This window comes from Fusarium venenatum, assembly GCF_020744135.1.
Source record: "Fusarium venenatum strain MPI-CAGE-CH-0201 chromosome Unknown EDB82scaffold_2, whole genome shotgun sequence".
NCBI lineage: Eukaryota > Fungi > Ascomycota > Sordariomycetes > Hypocreales > Nectriaceae > Fusarium > Fusarium venenatum.
The window spans coordinates 7,500,667-7,525,970 of record NW_027072130.1 but is presented as its reverse complement, the minus strand read 5'-3'; the positions used below and the strand labels follow the sequence as shown (position 1 = coordinate 7,525,970).

The 25,304-nt window shown below is 47.7% G+C and overlaps 9 protein-coding genes across 9 annotated transcripts; 7 read left to right on the top strand and 2 right to left on the bottom strand.

Annotated features, from left to right (window-relative positions):
* Positions 1-836: 836 nt before the first annotated feature.
* On the top strand, positions 837-1,989 carry EDB82DRAFT_525334 (phosphoribosylglycinamide synthetase; the record flags this gene model as incomplete). Its single annotated transcript, XM_065609139.1, has 3 exons — positions 837-1,395; positions 1,468-1,527; positions 1,601-1,989. The coding sequence occupies 3 exons, from the start codon at positions 837-839 to the stop codon at positions 1,987-1,989; spliced, it is 1,008 nt and encodes a 335-aa protein (XP_065464999.1).
* Positions 1,990-2,203: 214 nt separating this feature from the next.
* Positions 2,204-4,143, bottom strand: EDB82DRAFT_525333 (cytochrome P450; the record flags this gene model as incomplete). Its single annotated transcript, XM_025735957.2, has 4 exons — positions 2,204-2,324; positions 2,383-3,336; positions 3,412-3,938; positions 3,991-4,143. The coding sequence occupies 4 exons, from the start codon at positions 4,141-4,143 to the stop codon at positions 2,204-2,206; spliced, it is 1,755 nt and encodes a 584-aa protein (XP_025586611.2).
* A 320-nt stretch (positions 4,144-4,463) lies between these two features.
* Positions 4,464-5,851, top strand: EDB82DRAFT_501211 (uncharacterized protein). The gene is made up of 5 exons (XM_025735956.2): positions 4,464-4,907; positions 4,958-5,034; positions 5,091-5,174; positions 5,232-5,300; positions 5,347-5,851. The coding sequence occupies exons 1-5, from the start codon at positions 4,708-4,710 to the stop codon at positions 5,745-5,747; spliced, it is 831 nt and encodes a 276-aa protein (XP_025586610.2). The 5' UTR covers positions 4,464-4,707; the 3' UTR covers positions 5,748-5,851.
* Positions 5,852-6,192: 341 nt separating this feature from the next.
* EDB82DRAFT_556467 (chaperonin 10-like protein) lies at positions 6,193-7,605 on the top strand (the record flags this gene model as incomplete). Its single annotated transcript, XM_025735955.2, has 2 exons — positions 6,193-6,345; positions 6,394-7,605. The coding sequence occupies 2 exons, from the start codon at positions 6,193-6,195 to the stop codon at positions 7,327-7,329; spliced, it is 1,089 nt and encodes a 362-aa protein (XP_025586609.2). The 3' UTR covers positions 7,330-7,605.
* Positions 7,606-7,927: 322 nt separating this feature from the next.
* Positions 7,928-9,502, top strand: EDB82DRAFT_475993 (uncharacterized protein; the record flags this gene model as incomplete). The annotated part of the gene is made up of 3 exons (XM_025735953.2): positions 7,928-8,034; positions 8,087-9,103; positions 9,160-9,502. The coding sequence occupies 3 exons, from the start codon at positions 7,928-7,930 to the stop codon at positions 9,500-9,502; spliced, it is 1,467 nt and encodes a 488-aa protein (XP_025586608.2).
* Positions 9,503-13,318: 3,816 nt separating this feature from the next.
* EDB82DRAFT_188753 (uncharacterized protein) lies at positions 13,319-17,024 on the top strand. The gene is made up of 3 exons (XM_025735952.2): positions 13,319-13,616; positions 13,667-13,866; positions 13,921-17,024. The coding sequence occupies exons 1-3, from the start codon at positions 13,413-13,415 to the stop codon at positions 16,898-16,900; spliced, it is 3,384 nt and encodes a 1,127-aa protein (XP_025586607.2). The 5' UTR covers positions 13,319-13,412; the 3' UTR covers positions 16,901-17,024.
* Positions 17,025-17,395: 371 nt separating this feature from the next.
* On the bottom strand, positions 17,396-18,396 carry EDB82DRAFT_475991 (uncharacterized protein; the record flags this gene model as incomplete). Its single annotated transcript, XM_025735951.2, has 2 exons — positions 17,396-17,729; positions 17,780-18,396. 2 exons carry the CDS (start codon positions 18,394-18,396, stop codon positions 17,396-17,398), a joined length of 951 nt encoding a protein of 316 aa, XP_025586606.2.
* A 1,621-nt stretch (positions 18,397-20,017) lies between these two features.
* On the top strand, positions 20,018-21,379 carry EDB82DRAFT_525327 (Thiolase, N-terminal domain-containing protein; the record flags this gene model as incomplete). The annotated part of the gene is made up of 3 exons (XM_025735950.2): positions 20,018-20,082; positions 20,141-20,321; positions 20,375-21,379. The coding sequence occupies 3 exons, from the start codon at positions 20,018-20,020 to the stop codon at positions 21,377-21,379; spliced, it is 1,251 nt and encodes a 416-aa protein (XP_025586605.1).
* A 639-nt stretch (positions 21,380-22,018) lies between these two features.
* Positions 22,019-25,093, top strand: EDB82DRAFT_188264 (sulfate transporter family-domain-containing protein). Its single transcript, XM_025735949.2, has 4 exons — positions 22,019-22,920; positions 22,975-23,601; positions 23,653-24,166; positions 24,216-25,093. Exons 1-4 carry the CDS (start codon positions 22,436-22,438, stop codon positions 24,936-24,938), a joined length of 2,349 nt encoding a protein of 782 aa, XP_025586604.2. The 5' UTR covers positions 22,019-22,435; the 3' UTR covers positions 24,939-25,093.
* Positions 25,094-25,304: the final 211 nt, after the last annotated feature.

Sequence of the window (25,304 nt, the reverse complement as noted above, 5' to 3'; positions counted from 1 at the left end):
TACAAGCTCCACCAGTGTGGAATTAGCGCCGACCATGGATCGGATATAAACTAACATCATCATGAAGCATCAAAATTTGGGTTTGCTACATTCCGGAGTCTGGAAGTTGGATCAAAGGAGTTTCGGAATCAATTCCGGAGTTTTAAGTGACATGGTTTCTAACTTGGGAATGTGGGTTTATGGAGAAACGGATTGTCTATTAAAGTAGAGGTATAGCCGGATTGATGAAGTTGAGATGGTCAGATACATACTTGCGTAATTATTATAATTTGTAGGAATGCAAGATTTTGTTTTGCTTGACCAGGATATATGGCTGTGAACACTTGAATGGCCTTCATGGAACATTACAGGACATCAGTGATCTTCAGATATTCTTATAAAGGATTTATGAAGTAGGATTAACTATATGAAATATAACAACAATTTGATAAGAACAAGGCGTAATTGTTATTTTTGTTCTTGAAGCAAGTGGCTGAAGTTCAGGCCCATTGAACAGTGTTAAGCTCTCGGCTGCGTGCATCTGACAAACAGGGGGGCCGAGAACATGCGCTGGCCTGGAGATTGAGCAAATCCCAATCAGTAAAACAGGTATTCGTCTTTCCTGGAAACGGAGGAACATCTCTCGATGAGGACAAGGTCGAACAAGGCGTTGCCCCTATTTCCAATCTTACTGGCATCCGGACAGGCTCTACAGGATACAGTGACTTGGCGCAAAAGGCCAAGTAACTTGAGGTTGGATTGGTAGTAGTTGGACCGATGACGATGTGGTCAATGGTATCAAGGAATAATTTAGAAAGGGTCGGTCACAGCCGACCGTCAATCCAAACAAAAGCATGATGGCTGACAGGTTCATAGCGGGAATCCCATGTTTCGCACTGTCACGTAAAGCAGCACAGCTCGAAGGTTCCAAGGTTTTCGCCAAAACGTTTATGGAGAATTACAACATACCCACTGCCGCCCACAGCAGTTTCGACGACTTCGACGAGGCCAGCGCCTACATGCGCAAGGTATTCATCGATGACGACCACCGAATCGTGATTAAGGCAGATGGTCTTGCTGCAGGGAAGGGTGTGGTCTTGCCCGAGACACCTGAGCAGGCTTTGGGGGACCTTCGAAGTATCATGAAATATGGAGTCTTCTCTACAGCAGGGTCTTCGGTAGTGATCGAAGAGTACATGGAAGGATTCGAGATCAGCATTTTAACCTTCAGCGACGGAAAGACCGTCTATTCTCTCCCAGCCGGTCAAGACCACAAGAGAATCCTGAAGGAGAACAAAGGACCCAATACTGCAGGCATGGGTGTTTACACATCTGTTCCGATGGTCACCCCAGAGATGACACAACAGATCGACGATGAGATCTTGAAGCCAACATTCGAAGCTCTCAAGAAAGAAGGTGAGTAAATAACACCTTGGGGTACCAGAAACCATTTGGATCTGACTGATGACTCACTGACTGTCTCTCTAGGGTGTCCCTTTCAGGGCTTGCTTTTCACCGGTGTCATGGTAACCAAGTCTTGCCCCCAAGGTAATCGAATACAACGTGCGGTTTGGCGACCCAGAAACTCAGAGCTCGATACTTCTCTTGGCTGAGGAAACAGACCTGGCGAATATCTTACTATCATGCACAAACGGCACACTTGACCAAGTCAAACACACCATCAAGGTCAAACCAGGCTTTGCTTGCAATGTTGTTATTGCATCCGGTGGATACCCTGGTGGTTATGAGACAAGCAAGACCATCACGCTGAGGACACCTCCTGATGGCGTGATCATTTTTCACGCGGGAACTCACCGGGATGAAAGCGGCGATGGATTACTGAGGACAACAGGAGGACGGGTCTTCTCGGTGGCCGCCTACGGAAAGACCTTACAACAGGCCCGGTACAAAGCCTATCAGGGGGTTGAGTGCGTGTCGTTTGAACCCAAAGTGTTCAGGAATGATATTGCTCAAGGGGGTCTGAGTGTGATGAAACATGGGAAGCCCTGAGTCGAGATTTCAAGGTAGATACTGATGTTCTTCTCTGTAATGTGTATCAATAATGATTTCCTCGAAAGAATGATGATATCAACAAAACTAGGGTTAATGGTAATCTAGTATGATCTTCAGCTGGGAGACATAGGCATTAATGCCACTATTCGCTTCCAAAGTTGGCCCATCATCTGATGCATCGCCATATCCCACAAGACCAACTGCCATGTTACTATGTGCGAAGCCTAACGTGTACTGGCATACTATCCTTGACTCTTGGTGGTGAGTCTGTTCCAACTTGATAACAGCGATCGCCCCATACTGTCGGCGCTTTCTTGGAGTCAGTTGTTCCACTATAAAGGGGTCGATCAGCAATAGTTATGAATGAACTCCGGATGTGAAAGGATTTACTTGACTCTATCCCATTCCTCCCATGCAACCTCAACATCAAAGCATCTAGTCACTAGTGCCATGACCAACTTGATCTCAAGTACAACAAGATTTTGTCCAATACAATTTCGAGGCCCCGCCAAGAAGGATCGCCACCCGTTAGTTGGCGGAAACAATGGATCTTGGCGATCGGTGACGAGGAAGCGCTCTGGAATAAACTCATCCGGTCGATGCCATATATCAGGGTCGTGATGGACTGCCCAAGAGCCATCCCAAACAATGAAGCCTTCGGTGGGCAACTTCTTTCCATCGAAGCCAGGATCGGAACCGGGAGGACCAACAAGGAAGAAGCCTGGCTCACCGCGGCGCATGCTTCCAACATTGGTGTGGTATCGCATAGATTCCTTGAGAACAGCTAGGGTGTATGGGAGCTGATTCATCAACTGGGGATCCTCTCTTATCACGTTTGCAGCGTCCCAAGCATTCGGGCCCAAGACGGCATCATGCTCTTCTCGCAGTTTAGCCACGACGTCTGGGTGTTGGCACAATAAGCGGAACAGCCATGCGATGGTCGCCGCAGTGGTATCAAAACCAGCAAACAGGAAGGTGTTGATTTGACCTACCGCCATTTCCATGAAGTCGGAGTCGAACACCAAGGCGGATTGACCTTTACCTTCGTTAACGGCACCATTCTGTTCAGCTTTCTCTTCCTGAAGTGCCTGGACAATAAGATCGATGAGTGTCTTTCCTTTGGCGGTTGGATCTTCCTGAAGTGCGTTCATGCGTTCTTGAATCGTGGGAGTTAGACTCTCAGCCAGAGTTTTGTAATTCTTCCACAGCTTAAAATGCCTCCATGGGTTGTAGTACTGGATGAAATTGGTGATGTTAACAAAGAAGTACATTCTGGAAATGGTGTCTTGAAGAGCATGGCACATGGGTGAGTTCTTTCCCCATTGTTCATTCAGGCGAATATCTCTGTGAAGAGTCTATTAGCATTACAAAATGGAACATAGATGGAGGGTTCCTGGCAGTTGGTGCCTATGTACTTACAGGAAAAAGCGCACAATGACATCGAGAGCAAGATTGGTGGTGGCCTTCTCAAATAAGAAGACGTCTCCCCACTGGCCATCTTTACCTGCCTTACTCTTGAGAACAGCCGCAAATTCCTCCACCTCTTGGAGAATGTCTGGGAGGCGGCTGTGGATATTCTGGATACTGAAAGCCGGGTTGAGCCTCTTACGCCAAATCTTCCACTCTTCGCCCTCCATAGAGGATACATCAAGGTTCTTTGTCAATGGGTAAAGGATATGTTTCTGCTCATACGCCTTGGGCAGTGAGTGCTGTGTTGTAAACTGGGATGACACATCAAGATTGAGAGATATCACCATGGGTACGGTGAAGGGCCATGTATCGATGTAGGCAACAGGTGGGCATTTTGTGCACTGTGGGAAGAATTCTCGCCAATTCTCTCGGATCATCATCATCAAATAGTCGCCATGGGCATCCGACGGGAGAGACGAAACGAGCTTTCCGACAGACTCAAGATGACCAAAGATCATGGAATGTTTCATAATTGGCTTTGAAGCCGATTAGACGCTAGAAGGGTAGGAGGATAACAGGGAAACTCACAATTCCTTGAGCTTCAAGAGCCTTGAACTTCATGCGGACCTGATACCCCTTGCGAAGGGCATTGATGAGCAACGCGACCAAGACTACCCCAAAGAGACTGAGGAAACGCGACATGAAAGAGAAGCCATCATGTTGAAAGTCAAGAAGCCACATTTTGACTAGAATCCACGATCCCAATTGTAATAATTGAGAACTGAATAGTCGCGGCGTTGGAAAATCGGTGTGAAAAAATGGCTGTTTGTCTCATGTTCCAGCTGAGCAGATCTGTTTATTCATAGGTAGGCTAACTGACAGGTTGCCCCACAGGTAAGCATATAGATAGTAACACAGTAGGTACCTTTCTATCCTTGCAGAGTCGATTATTGATTGCGAATAACTATCTGGATGCAAATGCATGACTTGCAATGACTACAGGATAGTACCTAGATAGGTATTGCTGTTAAGTTTAGACCTTTTCTTTTCTTTAAGTATAACGGCCCCATAACCGTTTTTTACTACGTAACACCTCGCTTGAGAGTTCGAATTAGGAAATAAGCTGTTTAATGGATAAAGACCAACTGGATCGGATGACAATACCCCGAGTCTATGCGGGGTTCAAGCACATACATCATGAGTACCTCTCTCTAACTTATGATACAGTACATTTCTGCTACCCCTCTTCTCACCGCCATAACAAGGTAAATATCACCATACAACACCCATATCATATCATCCATCATGTCTATGTCAGTGGAAGAGACCACCAAAGTACGAGATGGTTTCCCCAGACCATTTCCCAACATTCCCTCCAACGTGACGGAGCAATTCCGCCTAAACGGAAAGGTCTGTGTTGTCAATGGTGCCGCTGATGGTCTCGGATACGCTGTAGCTGAAGGCTATGCTGAGTCCGGAGGCAATGTTGCCTTGTGGTATAACTCGTAAGTCCTTCTATCCTTTCCAAATACACCATCAACTAATACCGTCATAGAAATGACGCTGCTATCGACAAGGCTCGTTCGTTGTCAGAGACGCACGGAATCAAGGCTTCGGCTTACAAGGTAGACGGTAGGGCTACTTGAAGGAACAAAAGTCTTTGCAGTAGCTTACCTTATTTGTGTTAGTATCCGATGCCCAACAAATTCAAGACGCCCTGAAAAAGGTTCTTGATGACTATGGCAAGATCGATGTCTATGTCGCAAACGCAGGTATGGTTTGACGTATGCCATTATTTTACGAGAAGCAAAGCTGATAATACTACCAAGGCATGGCCATTTCAAAGCCAATTCTTGAGCAGACTATTGAAGAATACAAGAAGCAAATGTCTGTTAATGGTATGCATTTCGTCCAACTTGTCTACCATGTCTGACCACCGCACAGTTGACGGCGTTGTCTACTCTGCAAAATACGCTGGCGAGATCTTTAAGCGCCAAGGTTTCGGCAACTTCATCATCACATCCAGCATGAGCGCCCATATCGTCAACGTGCCAACCGATCAGCCGGTTTACAACGGCAGCAAAGCCTTTATCACCCACTTCGGAAAGTCGCTTGCCCGAGAGTGGCGCGAGTTTGCACGTGTGAACATTGTATCTCCTGGCTTCTTCGATACAAAGATGGGCGCGAGCCCCGAGGCCCTCAACGAGGCGTACCGAATGGCTGTGCTGGGACGACAGGGTCATGTCAAAGAGATCAAGGGTCTCTATCTGTACCTTGCTAGCGACGCCTCGACTTATATGACAGGCAGTGATTTGCTTATCGATGGAGGTTATGTGCTGCCTTAAATATCAAGTACAGTTTACAGATAATACTCTACATAAGTGAAACTATACAGCATAGAGAATGAATTTCATTCCTCACATATGGAACATCATTAATTGTTTTTGCGTATTCAAGATACCCAAGTAAGAGTCTGAGTGTCAATTCGTGTTATGGAAAATGATGTAGTTCCAAGAGAGTATCAAATGTCCCTCAGCATAGGTATAAAAGTGCTGTCCTTGGTTCATGATTTCCCCTCACTCGGAAAACAGTATCCCGATAAATAGTCACCTGATTGAAGTTGCGGAGGTAACCTGACGTGTTCAAGTACAATTTGTATTTAGATAAGAAACCCCAGTACTAGAAAACGTAAGGTACCTTTCCGGGTTCATCGTCTCTTCAACTCCAACACCACACATCAGGCTGCAACCCGAATTAGCAGAATGGCTGAAACAGTAAGTGGCATCAAACATGACATCTGCAATTCTGACTCCCCAACAGAACCCATCTTGTTTCTTATACGGTCCTGGAGATGCCAGGTTTCAAGACGGACCATTTCCTGAGATCGAGGACCCGCACGATGTCATCGTCAAGATTGCATACACAGGTGTCTGTGGTAGCGATGTGAGCATTTCCATTCGGCCTTTCTGTTGGTATCACTGACATGTTCAGGTCCATTTCTGGACTGAAGGTGGCTTTGCAAGAAAAGTCAGCCAACAACAACCCCTTGTGATGGGCCACGAAGCCTCGGGCATAATCCACAAAGTCGGCCCAGCAGTTTCCCAACTCAAGCCGGGAGATCGCGTGGCTATAGAGCCAGGGTTCTCATGCAAGAGCTGTAGCTACTGCAAATCCGGACGATACAATCTGTGCCGCAAGATGAAGTTCGCTGCAGACCCTCCGTTCACTCATGGGACACTTTCTCGCTTTTTCAAGATCCCTGAGGATTTTGCTTACAAAATCCCCGACTCCATCAGCCTCGAAGAAGCTGTTCTAGTCGAGCCCCTAGGTGTTGCTGTTCACGGCGTCCGTCTTGCTGATATACGACCTGGTCAGAACGTCATCGTGCAAGGAGCCGGAACTGTTGGATGTCTTACTGCAGCAACCGCGAGTGCGTATGGAGCCAAGAATGTTGTTATTACAGACATTAACCCTGATAAACTTTCATTTGCGAAGGGAGTTGTGGATTGCCACACGTTCCAGCCCCAGCTAGATGCAACTCCTGAAGAAGAAGCTGCCAGACTGAAGCAAGAGGCAGGTTTTGATCTAGGCGCCGACATAGTGCTGGAATGTACCGGGGTTGAAATATCAGCACATACCGGCATCTTATGCCTAGCACCAGGTGGAACGTTCATGCAAATTGGACTGGGCAAGCCCATACAGTCTCTACCCATTCACGCCATGTGCGAGAAGGAGATTACCATGAAGACTTGTTTCCGATACGGTCCCGGTGATTTTGAAATTGCCCTGGGCCTTCTTGAATCACACAAGGTATCAGTTTCGTCCTTTATAAGCAATGTTGTTCCATTTGAGAAGGCACCTGAGGCGTGGGAAAGGACCATGAGAGGAGAAGGAATCAAGAATCTTATCCAAGGAGTGAGGGATTGAGTTTGATTTGTTTCAAAGCCCAAGTCGCCATATACTTTCGACTTGGATTTTCTTGATGGGATAAATATTGGGACTACCTGCCAGTCATATAGAGCTTCTACTTGGTGTTCATTTGCCTTTTTACGTTGTCGTGCGACTTGATAGGGTAGCTCGGATCCTATCTCGGACTCTCAGCTTGGGCCTGATAGCGGAGGTTGCAATTACGACAATCCGATCCATGGTGCCAAATTAACCATTTAGCTCCAGAATCGTTATGTTTCGGGGATCCCTCAATGGTCAGTTCGGTTCTATAGTGTGACTGCGCCTTCCAATTGCCCCTTAGCCGTAACATCAGAAAGGATCACGTATATTTATCCGACAGAGCCGTCCAGCATTGAGATGTCCGTGTATTTGAATGATATACAGAAAGCACATATATGTGGCTTAGCAAACGCATCGATTTGAAGGATTGTGTAGCTAGCCCACAGTGAGAGCTAACGCGACGGCTATTTCCAAGGGATTAGGCTGAGGAGGACTCTTTCAATAATCTATATAAGAGCAGCAACTACCATTTTCTTCCCCCAAATCAATCACAAACACATGAGATAGTTTGACAAACATGAAACTTGCCTGCATTGTCCTATCTCTAGCACTATGGGCTAATGGGGCCTATGCATACAAGCGTCTCTCCCCCCAGCAAGCTGCAGATAGTATCAAAAAGAAAGAGTAAGAATCTCCCGACATCCCGAGCTACGGATAGAAAGCTGACTTGATCTAGCCTTGATAATTTTCTTCAGAAGTTATATAACATTGCTCTCGACAACAACAATAGCCGAGCTTTTGGACTTTCTGGCTACAAAGCCTCTCTTGATTTTGTTCATGAACGCTTGAGCCAAGGAGACCAGTTCGATATCTCTGTTCAGCCATTCACCCATCTCTTTTCCCAGACTCACAAGATTGCTGTGACAGGCCCTGAAGGAGAGAACGTCGATGCGGTATCCCTACAATATAATCATGCTACTCCGCTGCCCGGGGGCGTAACTGCTCCGCTGGTTTTGATCCCCATCGACGACGAACGTGGTTCGGGCTGTTTCGAAGACCAATGGAATGGAATTGATGTTAAAGGAAAGATCGCTTTGATCAAGCGCGGTAAATGCCATTTCATAAACAAACTCAAACTCGCAAAGGAAAACGGCGCTTCAGCGGCCATTGTTTTCAATGACAATCCTGCTCAAACCGCAGGCTCCGGCTCCCTCGGCGCTGAAAATATTGGTAAACTTGCGCCTGTTGGTGTTATCACATATGATCAAGGCAACGCCTGGGCAGAACGACTCAAGGGTGGCGAAACTTTGGAAATCAACTTGACCATTGATGTCTTGAACGAAAAGCGCGAGACGTGGCAGATCATCGCAGACACCAAGGAAGGCGATCCTGATAACATTGTTATTCTGGGTGCTCATCTTGACTCTGTTCAAGAGGGCCCTGGTATCAACGACAACGGAAGTGGTGTAGCTGCCTTGCTCAGTATCGCCGAGGCAATCAAGCATAAAACTTTCAAGAACAAACTCAGAGTGGCCTTTTGGGGAGCAGAGGAGAGCGGAATGATCGGTTCGACATATTACGTGTCGAGTTTATCTAAGGAGGAGGCGAGCAAGATTCGATTCTACTACAACTACGATATGATCGCCTCTCCGCAACCCTACTACATTGTATATTCCGACTCAGACGCCCACAAAGCTGGTGCTAAGTATCTATACGAGTACTTGACTGAGCATAGATATCCAGCTGAATACGCGTAAGTTTGAATTTGATCCAATGCCATTCTACATCTGTGCTAACGCAGCATGATAGACCTTTCGGGAGTTCGTCTGATTATATAGGCTTTCTCGAATTGGGAATTCCCTCATCTGGTATCTTTACTGGTGCCGGTCCGCCACAAGATGTCTGTTATCATACTACTTGTGACGATATCAAGAATATCAACAAGGAAGCATTTCTTATCAATGCAAAGGCTGCCGCATATGCAGCTGCTAGTCTTGCCTTGAGTGTCGAAGATGTACCCAAGCACGATATCTCGAGTATGAACCCATTAAGCAAGCTTGGGATAACCAGAAACATGGCTAGATGGGCCAATGTTGCTCGAGGAGCTGAGAAAGTACATAGTTGTGGGAGTGGGAGAAAAGTCTTCATGTAAGATGTCGTCCGAAGCATCCACGTCTAGGAACTCAGGATATCTATGTCCGAGCAAGGATCCGAAATAAGATTTTAAACTACAAACTGTGGGGTTTCATATATAGTTCCGATATGCTTTCTGTGCAATGCTACCCGTGGTAGGGTGGTTGTTGTTTTGATGAGGCTTGGCATTTGGAGTTTTGAGTTGTTCTTACTTCCCTTTCATACACTTTAACCGAAAATTCATGATATCAACTGTGAGATCCATATTGCCCAGACGCCAGATCATGAATAACATGCACTGCATGTAAGAGATAGTGGCTGGGCGAACTTGGCAGAGCTTGTGCGATGTTGATCTGGGGTAAGCTACCAAGGCGGGCTGGCAGATGTAGCCAAGTCGGAAAGCACGTTGTCGCCAAGAGAGTTTCTTTTTTGGTCTATTTACTTAGTGGGATATGGATAATAATGGTTAGTCGAGGCTGGGCTCTTGGCTTGCTAGGGTGAGGTTCAAGAGAGGTCCACATAACCTTGGTTGCAGGCAATTGTGTTGGTATTTGGTATGAGAAAGGAAATTAGCGGTGGACTAGCTCTGGTAAAATTATGATCCCAAGTAGCTATGACTAAGTAGTTTTGTGTTGAATATGTTTATTATTGCTGGAATGGTAGAGAAACATGGAGCTAGTATGTGTGATGAATTAGCGAATACCACGAAAGACAATGTTAAGACGGTGAAACAACCGAACACGATTGATGCCCAATTCATATTGATGGGGTATCGGTTATTGAAGATAGAGTAAAGTACAGAGTAACGGTGTGGCTAATTCATTCCTAGGTTTGAATTACTGACTCCCGAGGCCGTTGAGATTTCCAGGTCGAATTTGTCCATGCTTAATGGATTTCTGCAAAAGCTCATGTGATATTCCTGTAGGGGGCAGTGATTGTCACACTCTATAGGGTGTTTCTGTCATTGCGCGTCAAAGCCCCCTCAACCTTGTTTGCAGCCTGCAGGCCAAGTAAAGGTAATCTCAACGGGTATGGAACTTGGCAGGCAATACTAGCCGGACGATTATTTCCATATCTGATCTACTTTCAATATCACCTGAATCTGATTTTTATATACTTGAGGTTAAGATGTACATCAGATGAGTTGGTCTGTCGCTGTAGCCGCCGATAAATTTTCAATGCTGAACAACCCATTGTAGCGGGTGTATACAGAGTGGTCTTGTCTCATTTGCTATTCCCTGCACCGATCAGCGACCGTTTTCTTAGTCTTTTCTGTCTATAGATACTATACAGTGTTCAATGTCTCACAACGAGTGTTGGCCGGGGAAAACGTGGGGTCTGGGGTAATTATTCGCGATACACAACGCAAGCCACTTTGATGAAGTACCTCCCTACTCAGCGGGTCGGAGATTCGTTAATTCGGCTTTGCTTTTTCTTGCATTTTGTGCTTGGATACGCCATTAATCTCAACATTTATTGGTAGACTAAGTATCTCGGCTTCTGGCCGCTTGCATGTTGGGTAATCTCGGTCAACACTGCCGCATGGGATCAAACATATCGTTGGACGCTTGACAAAGTATTTTTTTGCTTACCCTCACCGAGAAGTTGAACAACCGGAGACTAGGTTTCGGAGATGCTTCTACCCAGCATTCGGAGACAAACAAAATACATCGGCGGAGGTTTGAAGCCGGCTGTGCCAAGCCTCAACGGACGGAGCGGAGGGTGGGTCCCCGCAGCGGAGCACGTGACTCGTACGATGTTTGTCTTGGCATCAAGGGAGCGGAGGTATCGCGGAAGGCGCAGGCTGAGGCGTATTCGGAGAGATTCGGAGTGGCCGAAAGGCTGTACGGTTTGATATGTTGTGATTGAGATAATCACGTGAGAATTTTATCCCAGTCTTGAGGATAAATCCATATTCGGGATGCTGCATTACATGGTGTTTATGGGAAGTGGGCAAAGAGACAACAAGAGAAAGGAACCTGTCGTTAAACACACAGTCTTGCCAAGATCACACTTGCTCACACTATTGGACAATGGTACCACAGCAGGGTGGATCAGGTGGTATGTTGATTTTGAGTAGCCGATAAGCTTCTTTTGCAAGCGTAGCCAGTGCCCAGAACTTTAAGCAGCATAAGCGCAAGGTTATTGGGGTCACTGTGGGCCAAGAGTGGCGATCCCCTGCAGACATGCCAATAAACCAATCATTAAGACTTGAAGAATGTGCGACCTAAACTTGTTCCAGAAAAGAGTTGTCTCCCTCCCTTTCAATACCATAGCATCAGATGCAAGAATCCCACGCTGCAAGATGCAGAGATACCCAGCATAGAAACTATCAGAACATAAACAAACTGGTGGGAACATGGAAACATGGAAGAGAAGTAACCTCGGCGTATCTTTTCCTTAAACCTCCGAGAATCGATTGGATACGCGTCATTGCTCAAGCGCCAAGAGCCGCCAAGACGACCTGTTTCTCTTTGAAGTTATCACGCCAAGATGTGATGAATCAAGCTGAACCTTGAAAGGCTTGAACAGTTGACTTTTTTTCTTCTCTTTCGGCGAGTGCAGTACCGTGCCGAAGAGTACTTGGCAGGTCCCTTTTTTCTTGGACGGTGGTGGAATGCCGAATCAATCACTATGATCTGTTGTTTACATTTAACATTTGCACACATTGGCATGTTCAACGGTTATTCCCCTACTCATGATGATACTTGTCAACGGGATGATGGATGGCTGCTCCAACGGCAAATACAAAAGACGACAAGGGCAATGCCGATGCAATGTCCTCGTGCATAGCAAGAAGAAAAAAACATCCATGACCGCCGCTACCATGTAATAATCCGTCACACACCCAATGACCTCACAATCTCGGTGCAAATATTCTCTCTGGTTGCATGTTTGCGCTTGCGCAGAACGCCAAGCTGCCAAGACACCAAGATATCCACTGTGCGCACCACCAGGCAGTCTCACGATTGTGTTTTTAACCACCATCCATCGTAGTTACGAGGTACCTTTCTGTTCGCTTCGAAGTTTTTATTGGTAAAATGACCAGGATCCTGATCATGGGTAGAATCTAGAAGAAACGCACCGACTGCTTCAGAAAATATTAGGCGAAGATTCTTGATAGTTGTTTTATACTATTGCTATGAGGCTTGCTTCATGTAAGAACGGCAGTTGTTTAAGAGGTGACTGACTCCATTTACTAAGTTTGCTTAGCCTAGGTCGGAGACAACCGAAAAATACAGTGCCCAGGTCGTCAGTTCCATGCAATAATCACCTGGCTAGCTGGATGCCTGCTGTAATTCAGAGGCTCAACATCTTTCCAGGTGGTTATCTACAGGGATTGGTAGGGCCGCATTTCCAGGGAGTGTGCAGGTGGAGAAACACCAACTCTAACTAAATTGTGGCGTATCTCAACCGTACATACACTAACTTACCAACGCCAAGAAACCCCGAGCATGGCAACGATTCAGTTCCGCTCCGAGCCAGAGAGCTTGAGAATGGGCAAACAACTTGGTCAATACGACTTATGACGGTCGGTCCAATTTCAAGATTTCAAAAGTATATATGACCTCCCTCTCCCCCGCACCCCACAAAGATGTTTGTTTGTTCATCAAGTTTAGAGTTATCAACAACAAGCTGTTGAAAGCATCTCGACTACCGATACGCTTTCCACCTACATCACCTCCCATTAACTCAATCCTTTTGTTTAATAGGTACTTCAATATACTAGATTATCCATGACACTCAAGTAGTTTGTGGATTCTCTTGTGTACCTCAATAACTAAAGCATCCCACCATTAACAACACCACTCATAGATCGACCCCTACACATTCATACCAAGCATAAGGAACACAAACCAAAGGTTACAGCTTTATTCCCCTTCAACTTCTCTCCTTTCCAGGTTATCATCCTCCTCAATTGATCGACCATGGCGGCAGAGTACCCCAAGCACCCGTTCCTCCTCACTGTCGAGGAGACGGCGGAAGCACTTGGTACCAGCATCGACAAGGGTCTTACAAGCCAACAAGTAGCTGAAGCCCAGGAAAAATACCCAAAGAATGAGCTAGACGTCGGAGGCACTATACCTTGGTATAGTATCTTGACCAAGCAATTGCTCAATGCCATGATCATTGTAAGTTCTTTCATCTCATCCGTGCAATTGGCCATACTAATTCGCAACAGGTTCTCGCATTTGCTATGGCCCTCAGTTTCGGTATCAAGGACTACATCGAAGGTGGTGTGCTTGTCTTTGTTATCGTTCTTAACGTTACAATTGGTTTCTGGCAAGAGTACCGCGCTGAGAAGCGCATGGATGCTCTCAGGGCTCTCTCCTCTCCCAGTGCCATGGTTCTCCGTGACGGAAAGACCCAAGTCATTTCCAAGTAAGTACTACCAACAGCAAACATTCTACGCCTCAAATCTAACCAATTCAATAGCCCCGAAGTCGTTCCCGGAGACATCGTTCTTCTGAAGATGGGCGACACTGTTCCTGCCGATCTCCGTCTCTTCGAAGCCATGAACCTTGCCTGCGAGGAAGGTCAACTTACTGGCGAATCCATTCCCGTCGAAAAAATCACCGATAACAATATTACTGCTCCTGGCACTGAGAAGCTGGTCCAGGATGAATCTGAGATCGGTATTGGTGACCGTGTCAACATGGCCTATGCCACCACCGTTGTCCGAAAGGGTCGTGGTCGTGGTATTGTCACTTCCACTGGTATGTCCACTGAGGTCGGCAAGATTGCCGCATCTACATCCAAGAAGACACGCAAGGCTGGCCGCTCCATGAACTACAAGAAGTATGGAAAGAAGCAGCCTTTCGTTGGTGCTTCCAAGCGTATCTACGATGTCATTGGCAAGTTCCTGGGTCTTACTGAGGGAACTCCTCTGCAGCGAAAGCTTTCTGCCCTCGCCTACGTTCTCTTTGGCTGTGCCATCATCCTCGCCATCGTCGTGTTCGCTGTCAACAAGTTTGACATGAAGAACGAGGTCATCATTTACGCTACTTCTCTGGGTATCGCCATTATCCCTGAGTCCCTGGTCGCTGTCTTGACTATCACCATGGTCGTTGCCGTCACTGTCATGCGAAAGGCCAACGTCGTTGTCCGTGATCTTTCTGCCCTTGAGGCTCTCGGAGGAGTCACAAACATTTGCTCCGACAAGACTGGTACTCTGACCGAGGGTGCCATGATTGTTCGCAAGGCCTGGATCCCCTCTTCCCACATCTACACTGTCCGCGATTCTCAGAGCCCCAACGACCCAACAAAGGGCAGAGTCACCTACTCCAAGCAGAATGATTCTGAGCCTGAAGAGCCTGCTGCTCCTCGTGACTACGACCGCGAGCGAAGTGCTGCTGTGCTCAAGTTTGATGTCCCCGATGAGAAGCTGAACCAGAACAACAATACCCCTGCCAAGCGGCCCGAGCCTGAGGTCGAGTGTGAAATGACTGACGAACTCAACGCTTTCTTGCTCTCCTCCGCTCTCTGCAACTTGGCTACAGTCCGCTATGACGAGGAAGAAGAGAAGTGGCAGGTTACTGGCGAACCCACCGAGATTGCTCTTCAGGTTTTTACCCACCGTTTCAACTCTGGCAAGAAGACTCTCGAAGGTCAGGGCTGGAAGCAGACTGCCGAATTCCCCTTCGACAGCTCCATCAAGCGCATGTCTGTTATCTACGACGCGCCCGAAGGAGCCAGCGGATCTATTATCGATACTCAGAACTCCATGGTCTTTACCAAGGGTGCTGTCGAGCGTGTTCTGGACCTTTGCGACTACGCTGGCACTGGAGCCGACCAACAACCCATGACCGAAGAACTCAAGGAGTCCGTCCTCACCCAAATGAACAACCTTGCTTCTCAAGGCCAACGTGTTCTCGCTATCGCTTACCGCCCTTGGGATGGTCGCTTCACGGCCAAGCAGGCCTCTTCGCCCGCCGAGGATGAGAAACTCCGTACTGAAGTCGAAAAGGGTCTCATTCTTCTTGGTCTTGCTGGTATTTACGATCCCCCTCGTCGCGAAACCAAGCCTTCTATTGCCGAGTGTTCTAACGCTGGTATCCGTGTTCACATGCTTACTGGTGACCATCCCGAAACTGCCAAGGCCATTGCTAAGGAAGTTGGTATTATTCCCAAGAACATGGGTATTCTGCCTGACCACGTCGCCAAGTCTATTGTCCAGAAGGCAACTGACTTTGATCGCATGACTGACGAGGAGATTGACGCTCTCGAGGAACTTCCCCTGGTTATCGCTCGTTGTGCTCCCGACACCAAGACTCGCATGATTGACGCTCTTCGTCGACGAGGTGCCTTTATGGCCATGACTGGTGATGGTGTCAACGACGCCCCCTCTCTGTCTCGCGCTGATGTCGGTATTGCTATGGGTTCTGGTTCTGATGTTGCCAAGTCTGCTTCCAAGATCGTGCTCACCGATGACAAATTCAACTCCATTGTCTCTGCTATCCGTGAAGGTCGTCGCATGTTTGACAACATCCAGAAGTTTGTCCTCCATCTTCTTACCTCCAACGTCGGTGAAGTCATTCTTCTGGTCTGTGGTCTTGCCTTTGTCGATGACAGCGGCTTCTCTGTCTTCCCTGTCTCGCCTCTGCAAATCATTTGGATCAACATGGCTACTTCCTCCTTCCCTGCCTTCGGACTTGGTCGTGAACAGGGTGCTCAGGATATCATGCGCAAGCCTCCTCAGGACAAAAAGCGTGGTGTCTTTACCAACCAGATCATTGTTGATATGATTGTCTACGGTATCATTATGGGTGCTTGCACCATGTGCACTTTCGTCATTATCATTTACGGCGCCAACGGTGGAAACCTGGGCAACGAGTGCAACCAGAGATACTCTGAGGCTTGTATCCCTGTCTTCAAGGCTCGCGCCGCTACATTTGCTGAACTCACTTGGCTCATCCTCATCTCTGCCTGGGAATTTAAGAGTCTTCGCCGTTCCGTCTTCCGCCTCAACCCTGATGACGACAGCCGATTCCCCGTCTTCAAGGACATCTACTCCAACCGCTTCCTCTTCTGGTCCGTCATTATCGGCGGTCTGTCTGTGTTCCCTGTTGTCTACATCCCTGTCCTGAACCACAAGTTCTTCAAGCACACTGGCATCACTTGGGAGTGGGCTCTGGCCGTCGGCTTCACTATTGTTTTTGTTGCTGGTATCGAGCTTTGGAAGATGACCAAGCGACACTTCCACCTCCTCGAGGATGCGCCTGTCCGACGTGGTGTTTGGGGCCAGGGTGGAGACGATGCTGGTCGACTTGGTCGAACCATGTCTTTCTCCAGCTTCAAGACTTGGGCTTCCTTCTCTCGCAAGGACACCGGCGAGTCTCTTGGAAAGCGCGATACCTCTCGCGGACCATCTGAACGACATATTGTGCCTCAAGGCCTTGCTGCCACTGAGGCTTAATCTTATGAATTACATATTTATGAGGATAAAATACCATGGGGGGGATAATCTAAAAAGTAATGATAGATGGGAGGATTTGAAGACTCTCTATTTGGAGAGATCTTGGCGAGTGGGAGAATCCTGATGAATTCATATATGCCACTGCAAAGATGTTATGTTGATATCACTTGTGCTTTTTTAGTTACATCATTGGCCCTTATAAAGGGTATAGATATCCCGTTGTCCAGCACATAAATGGCTGGCGCGAAATGCATTGTTTCTTATTAAATTCCATATTCCTTTGTGAAGTTTGTATCCAAATTGATTGTCCATGTATCGTCTTCATTCTCATTTCTCAGCTCGACATGCAAACAGCAACATAGCCACGCTCCGTTTCTAATACATATATATTCATGCACTAAAACTACCTCTCAAACTATGAGTCTATTTTATACTTGGTGAAAAAGATGCCAAAGAGATTTATGTACTGAAGAACGGATCAACTTGTGTACTACGCTACAAGACTATCTTAACAAACACAGCCATTATCAACGCCAGAAGCCCGACACTGGGAAGGCTGACTTTTGAGTGCGATGCACTATTTTCGCCTGTGGAGTTAAGTCCCAGATATTGCGCTCCGATAGTTGTAAGAGAGCCACTGCTAGAAAGGAATGCAGCGTTGGGGCCAACGTTGGATACATCAGATCGAAACGCTCCAAAGTAAGTGTATCGACCAATGAATTCTGACTCGTCGAACCACTTGAGAGTCTGTTTGAAGAACGAGTCCGTAGGCTTGGTATCTTGGTGAGCGTAAGCGTATTCAGTAATCCATATGGAAGTATTGGGCCATCTAAAGATTCGTTAGCTGAGTTCAATGGCGACTAACGCGATAATACATACTCGGCTAGGCGTTCACCGATGTGAGATGCTAGACCCTCAAAGTTGTCATACCAATGCACAGGGACAAAGTCCCATGTACAATTCTTCTTAGGACCACCTCGACTCTTGATCTCGGTGCAATTTCCGAGAAACTGCCTCAGCCATGGCATACCATCCCATCCACCGGTGCAAGCAGGGAGACCAAGCTTTATGCCCATCTCACCCAGTGGTTCATAGTTGGCAACCCAAGCTTCAGCAGCATCCTTTGGCTTGATGTTGCTACCACCAACTTCGTTTCCGGCATTTGGTTCGTTGAATCCTAAAATATGAGTGATGTTGATCCCGTCGTTTATGAGGCCCTTGACATTCTGGAGAAAGGTTGTGTCGCTGGTATCAGATCCGACTCCCCACATCATAGGCACAAATTCGAACTTTTCTTGAGGAATGTCGTTGTATACGGGTGAGGGCTGGTCTTCGTAGTTATAGTACCAAGTGATGTCGCCGCCGTCTTGGACCCATATCTTGTCGTCTTGTGGTTCTTGTTTGTTGTGGACGTAGCAAAGTCCTCGCTTGGGATCACGGGTAGCGGATGCGAGACTGGCTAGTAGGAGAGATAGGAGATGTTTCGAAAGAGCCATATTGAACGTGTTTGTGAGACTGGTTCCGAGTATTGGTAGTAATAGAATTCAGGATATCAGGTGGGAGCTATTTGCAGCAACAGGGGCTACTTATATTCGCTCGATGTGACTGATATCTGTCAAATCGATCTCTGATGTTGTTGCGCTTTGGTGGTAGGAAGCTATCAGTGGTAGAACCAGTCTGCTTGTAAAGGCACGAGATAGTAAAGAACGTTGTTTCACACTTGTATGTAGTATAAGAGAAGGTAATGAATGAATTGAACGATTAACATTATAACGAAACTCGGTTTCAGAGAAGACTGGGGTAGATGCCTGAGCATATAAAAGCCAGACAGTCGGAACACCCGTCCTCTTCAAATCGTTCTCAGTCCCAAGATTTCACATAACTTAGTTTGTATAGATGGCTTGTGGCAAAACGCCGAAAATGGGTATGGTATGAAGCTATCTGGCCCGTTGGCTCTTTCATGGCCGGATGAGGAAGAGGCACATCTTATCAGTGGTCCAGACAGTCAAACGCTAGGGACTTCCGAGAAGCCGTCCTGAATATCTCATGGCTGCTATTGGATCTTATTTGTGATCCAGGAACAAATACCACGCTACCGCAGGTCCTGCTTCTGAGTTTGTGGGCTGTGTTTCTCGGCCATGTGGCTGATCCAGCAACACAGTGGGCTCTGCACCAGGTTGGCGGATTTGTTTGTCACATTTCCAGGGATTCTTAGTTGGACATCCAATTGAGATGGCATCCAATATTGTGGCACTTGCTCTTGTCCCAAATTGTTGAATAAACAGCTTATCTCGCAAGACTACAGGGTAACTTGAGAGCTAAAGACTGTTGTCATATAAAAATGAGCATTCTTGACTGACCGTCAAAGTCCAACAAGGACGCTCTGATCTAACTTTATGATGCATTCCAGGCACCACGATTGTCAATTCTTGGAATCAGTCATCATGGCACCAGAAAAGTTGGTTGCGAGAACCATGAAAGACGGCATTAGTAGGCCAATTTAGGCTACTTAGACCATATGTCTTAGGCTATTTATTTGTGTATCCTCAAGCTTGGAGATCAAATTTTCTACTACTCAGTAAACATTGCTGACAAAAGCAAGGTGATTGTGTGATTAATGAAGCCGAGTGACACAAGGTGGTTGAAAAAGGATATCAAGCAATGAACTCAAAATTGTAGCAGACTTTATTGCTGATGTGAATGACTAGAGAGAGGAGTCAAACTCTTGAGTCGTTCCGGTCTCGGTAATTAATGTTGCTCTGTCCGAGTCTGCAGATGGAGGCCACTTGGTGATTGTTTGTTGGTGCCTCTGGAATGCTTCGTTTATCGATATAAAAGATGCTAAGTCAGCAATCTCGGACCCACATAATAGATAATCACCCCGGAACCTCGGGAAGTGGTTATTCAACACGCTACCTCGGCTTAACCCCACACATTTCGATGCGCCGCTGTAAGTACCGTTGCGGCTTCCGTTGGAGTTTAACCCCAGACCCCTCCCATGATGAAGTTCGCCTCGGCATCTTTTCTCCTATTTTAATGTCAATTGCGCTGTCGCTTCAGTCTCTCACTTGATCTGCAACATAATTCTTTCGAATAATATACACATACACATACACAATGGCTGCTGAACGTATTGGCTCTATTATCAAGCACCTGGCCCCTGGGTCAGCGCTTAACAGCATGTGAGTTGCCACGGTTGATAACCGATGTAATGTAAACAAACTGACAACGATACAACAGCCAGTCCAAGAACCCCGACGATATTGTTATCACCCTCGCCGTGCGAACACCACTCACAAAGGCCAAGAAGGGTGGCTTCAAGGACACATCGCTTGAATATATGCTCTATGCTATCCTGAAGGAAGTCCGAGAACGATCAAACCTTGACCCTGCCCTTGTTGAGGATATTTGCCTTGGAAACGTGCGTTGCGATTCCTGTCATGATAGAACGAGCGCTTACTGACATTCTTTCAGGTCTCTGATGCCAAGGCTGCCTACAAGGTTCGCGCCTCTGCTCTCGCCGCTGGTTTCCCCAACACCGCCGGTGCCTCCTCCATCAACCGATTCTGCTCCTCCGGTCTCAAGGCCACCGCCGATATCGCCCACTCCATCTCCAATGGCTCCATCGAGATCGGTATTGCCATGGGCGCCGAACAGATGACCATCGGTGGCGACGCGCTCGACAAGCCCTTCGACGAGGCCGTTACATCAAAGAGCCAGGAGGCTCTTGACTGTACGCAGCCCATGGGTTGGACAAGCGAGAACGTTAGCAAGGACTTTGGCGTCACCCGTGAGGTGATGGACAAGTTTGCTGCTGGTAGTTTCCAGAAGGCCGAGGCTGCGCAAAAGGCTGGTTGGTTCGCAGATGAGATTGCGCCCATCACCACCAAGGTTAAGGGCCCCGACGGCCAGGAGAAGGAGGTCACTCTTACCCAGGATGAGGGTATCCGACCAGGCACCACTGCTGAGAGCCTCTCCAAGATTCGCGCCGCCTTCCCTCAATGGGGTGGAGCCACAACCGGTGGTAACGCCAGTCAGCTCACCGACGGAGCTGCTGCCGTGTTGTTGATGAAGCGATCTACTGCCATCAAGCTGGGCCAGCCCATCTTGGCCAAGTATGTCGGATCTACCGTTGCTGGTCTTGCCCCTCGCATCATGGGTATTGGTCCCAGCATCGCCATTCCCAAGCTTCTCGCCCAGCACAACATCTCCCTGGATGATATTGATATCGTTGAGATCAACGAGGCCTTTGCCTCCATGGCTGTTTACTGCCAGGACAAGCTTGGTCTCACATCAGAAAAGATGAACCCCCGTGGAGGAGCTATTGCCCTGGGTCACCCCCTAGGTGCTACTGGTGCCAGACAGATTGTGACAGGTCTGTCTGAGTGCAGGCGGCAGAAGAAGAAGATGCTTCTGACAAGCATGTGTATCGGCACAGGCCAGGGCATGGCTGGCCTGTTCGTAAACGAGCAGGTCTAGAACGGTCAATGCATGATAGGCGCTGGGTTATTAATTATGTAACAACAACAGATCTCGATGCGATCTACCAGTTGGTTGGAGATATGATTTCCTGATGAGCGAGAATACTGAATTTGAAAGCATAAAATTTTGTTCCTTTTTTAGCAATACTGAGACTACTGAAAATACATATCGGTGAAACCATTTACCATTCATCTCTTAAGAACTTCCTTCAAACTGAGTTGTTGTCTCATCGACGTGTCAGCTATTCGGGGCCGATTACAAATGATCATGAACTTTGAAGTTGTTTATTTCGCGGCCAAAGTCGGGTCCATCTCGACCACTCGCTAGTTATAGTCCGTGCAGTTACAGGGATCGCTAAACAACACGAGGTTGGCCATTCGCTGACATTCCTTGTGGTGGTTGTAGTCAGTCACCCCGCCAGAGCTTTGAAGTCACCTGGAGGCTACTGCTCTGATGTCACTGAAGGGTCCCCCCGTAAGCGGTCAAAGATGGGCATCCTACAGTCATTGCGTGGGTGGCATTTCGCAACGGTTGATCATGATTGGGTTAAAAGCTGCGACTCGATCTGAAAATGGGGGGCCAGCAGGGATAAGAAACTGCCTGATCATTACGCACAGCGAGTCAAGGGACCAGACCGATTGACGGCATAAGATGGTACCCTTGGAACGGGTTTAGTACTCCTCCTACCTTGGGAAGCTTTAGCGAGACATGAATTTTTGGTTCTTTTGTCTTTAACCTACCTATGTACTCAGTCTTTTCTCTTATTTTTCTTTCTTCTTGATCTTATGACAGTCAGCTTCCGAGAGTCTCACCTTCCCAATTCCATGCATTGCTCTTTATCGTCTGTGTACTTGTCGAACTCCAAGCCGGCATCTTTTTGCCGACGATCGTCGACTGCATTCTGCGCCATCGCAAGCAGGAAACCCTCGTAAAAACGAGCTCAAATATAGATTGCTACAAATAGCCTCATAGAAGAAGTATTCAAAAACACAAGCCGACCGAGTCGACTTTACCAAACGACCATACGCTGCGACTAGATCGATATTCGCAATTATGGCGAACCGACCCTCCAACGACCGAACAAATTCTTCGACGGACCATCGTCCTGCTCAGCCAAGCACTCTTCGTCAAACTGTTAGCCGAAACCAAAATGATTCACTGGCAGAGTCGCCCGGACATCCCCATGGGGCTACCATAGACGAGATCTTCGCCAATGAATCTACACCTCTGATGGATGGGAATAACGACCGTCCAAGCCAGCGTCGAGGCAGCGTTCATCCTGCCCACCCAGGTATCTGCAGCCATGGCACTTTCAGTCCACGGCCCATGAGCCCAACATTGACAATGAGGAGTACCGACGAGGATGGTAGCGAGACCGCAGGATCGGGAACGCACATTCCTGTACTTGACAATGCCATTACGACCATCGTGGGTCATGATGATTGGAAGAAGTGGTTGAAAAAGAGGATGCGAACCAAGACAATGGGTCACAGCAGTATGCTAGCTGAGCAAGCCGGTATTGAGGACACAGCTTTTATGTAAGAGCTACCAATGTCGAATAGCCGTCGAATGGCCTACTAACTTTTCGACAGGTATATGGCATACTATATTCCCTGTTTGAACTGGATGCGCCAGTACAAAGTCTCATACCTCCGAGGCGATATTATCGCAGCCGTCACCATGGCCTCGTTCTATCTACCGATGGCCCTGTCTCTTGCTGCAAACCTCGCTCACGTCCCTCCAATCCACGGTCTCTACGCTTTCGTTTTCAACCCGTTCATCTACGCTTTACTCGGATCTTGCCCCCAGATGGTTGTCGGCCCAGAAGCTGCAGGTTCACTTCTTGTCGGTACTGTTGTCAAGCAGAACGTTGGCTCTGGAGAAGACGAAGACAATGATATGCTTCATGCGCAGATCTGTGGTATTGTCGCAGGAATGGCGGGTGCAATGGTTGTCATTGCTGGACTTGCGCGACTAGGTTTCATGGACAGCGTGCTCAGCAAGCCTTTTCTGCGCGGCTTCATCAGTGCTATTGGTTTCGTCATCGCCGTTGACCAGCTGATTCCTGAATTAGGACTCGCTGAGTTGGCTGACAAGGCGGGCGTCAGCCATGGAAGCCCCGTAGAAAAGATCAGATTCATCATTGGAAATGTCGACAATGCGCATGGATTGACATTTGCAATTGCCGGAATTAGCTTCTGTGTTATCATGATTTGCCGGTAAGTGGCGCTTTATAGCTATTTTGCGCACAACGTTGACCATGGATTTAGTGAACTCAAAAACCGACTTCAGCCCAGGTACCCTGGTGTCGCGTATATCCCTGATCGGTTCGTTGTCGTCGTCGTGTCTGCGATTCTCTGCTGGCGACTGGACTGGGAGAACCAAGGTGTCGAAATTCTTGGAACAGTCAAGGCTGCCAATGGCCAGTTGCTTGCTTTCCAATGGCCTTTCAAGCTGCAGCACATGCCGCACATTCGAAGTGCCATGTCGACTTCTTTCCTGATTGCGCTTCTCGGATTCTTCGAGTCTTCTGTCGCTGCCAAAAGTCTGGGTTCAAGTGAGACCATCCAGGGAATCCAATTGAGCGCTAACCGAGAGATGATTGCGCTCGGCATTGCCAATATGGTTGGTGGTTGCTTCATGAGCTTGCCAGCGTTTGGCGGATACGGTCGAAGCAAGGTGAATAAGAGCACCGGTGGTAAGAGCCCCGCCAGTTCCATGTTTCTGAGTATCATCTCTTTGCTCTCGATTTTCTTCCTTCTTCCATACTTTTACTACCTGCCAGTAAGTCACAGATGCACCGAACATTGTCGCATGAGCTAACCCTGCAAAGAAACCCGTCCTTTCATCCATGATTTCTGTCGTGGCATACTCGCTGATAGAAGAGGCGCCCCACGACATTAGCTTCTTCCTGAAGATTCGCGGCTGGACTGAACTGGGTCTTATGGCAGTCATTTTCCTGGCGACCATGTTCTACTCTCTCACACTTGGCATGGCGTTTGGTGTTGGAATCTCGATGCTCATGGTCATCAAGCATAGTACGCGACCACGAATTCAGATTCTGGGCCGAATCCCTGGAACCAACCGATTTGAGAACGCCGAGGGTGACAAGGCAAGCCTGGAGTTCGTTGAGGGATGCCTTATCGTCAAGATTCCAGAGCCTTTGACGTTTGCCAACACAGGAGAACTCAAGTCTCGACTTCGCCGACTGGAGCTCTACGGCACCTCAAAGGCGCACCCTGCTCTGCCTCGACTTCGTCACGCCGACATGAACCGAAACGTCATCTTTGACATTCACGGTGTAACTTCCATGGATGGTTCAGGCACCCAGGTTTTGGCAGAGATTGTTCGCAACTATACCGAACGAGGTGTGCGCGTCTACTTCTCTCGCTGCCCAGCCCGCAAAGACCATCCCGTATGGCGTCTGATGTCAAGCAGCGGTATCGTGGAGATGGCCGGCGACAGGCACTTTGTTAACGACGTGGAGGAGGCGCTGCGCTTGACTGAGTATGAGGAAAGCATCACTGGAGAGTCCAGCCGACATCGCGAGCTCTAGATGCAGACTAAAAGAAGGGGCCAGGGCGTCAGAAATCTTTATCATGCATGGTTTTTGAAGTGCTGTAGATTGCGTTGAGGAGATACCACTGTCTTTGACGTTTGATTATGAGTTGAAATGAGCATTAGAATTAGCATTAGAGTGCAGCAGAAATTGTGAATAACATATATTATATAGCAACTTGGAGTTCTCTGTGTATATATCCTCTTGGTACAAGATGCGTTACCTGGGACATTGGCCTCAAGCACACAAGAACGGCTCCTAAGTTTGGATACCTCGAGGAGCGAGAAGATATCTAAGGTCTACAGCATGATTGAGACCATATTTGCTACTAACGAGCACAGGAAACAGACTAGATACGATATA

What these genes read in the sequence shown, in the direction of transcription:
- EDB82DRAFT_501211 (XM_025735956.2), top strand. Translation starts at nt 4,708, where the DNA reads ATGTCTATGTCAGTGGAAGAGACCACCAAAGTACGAGATGGTTTCCCC. An exon ending in GTTGCCTTGTGGTATAACTC is followed by an intron (nt 4,908 to 4,957) that starts GTAAGTCCTTCT and finishes ATACCGTCATAG; the next exon opens with AAATGACGCTGCTATCGACA. An exon ending in GAAGCAAATGTCTGTTAATG is followed by an intron (nt 5,301 to 5,346) that starts GTATGCATTTCG and finishes ACCACCGCACAG; the next exon opens with TTGACGGCGTTGTCTACTCT.
- EDB82DRAFT_188753 (XM_025735952.2), top strand. Translation starts at nt 13,413, where the DNA reads ATGGCGGCAGAGTACCCCAAGCACCCGTTCCTCCTCACTGTCGAGGAG. An exon ending in TGCTCAATGCCATGATCATT is followed by an intron (nt 13,617 to 13,666) that starts GTAAGTTCTTTC and finishes AATTCGCAACAG; the next exon opens with GTTCTCGCATTTGCTATGGC. An exon ending in AAGACCCAAGTCATTTCCAA is followed by an intron (nt 13,867 to 13,920) that starts GTAAGTACTACC and finishes CCAATTCAATAG; the next exon opens with CCCCGAAGTCGTTCCCGGAG.
- EDB82DRAFT_188264 (XM_025735949.2), top strand. Translation starts at nt 22,436, where the DNA reads ATGGCGAACCGACCCTCCAACGACCGAACAAATTCTTCGACGGACCAT. An exon ending in ATTGAGGACACAGCTTTTAT is followed by an intron (nt 22,921 to 22,974) that starts GTAAGAGCTACC and finishes ACTTTTCGACAG; the next exon opens with GTATATGGCATACTATATTC. An exon ending in CATACTTTTACTACCTGCCA is followed by an intron (nt 24,167 to 24,215) that starts GTAAGTCACAGA and finishes AACCCTGCAAAG; the next exon opens with AAACCCGTCCTTTCATCCAT.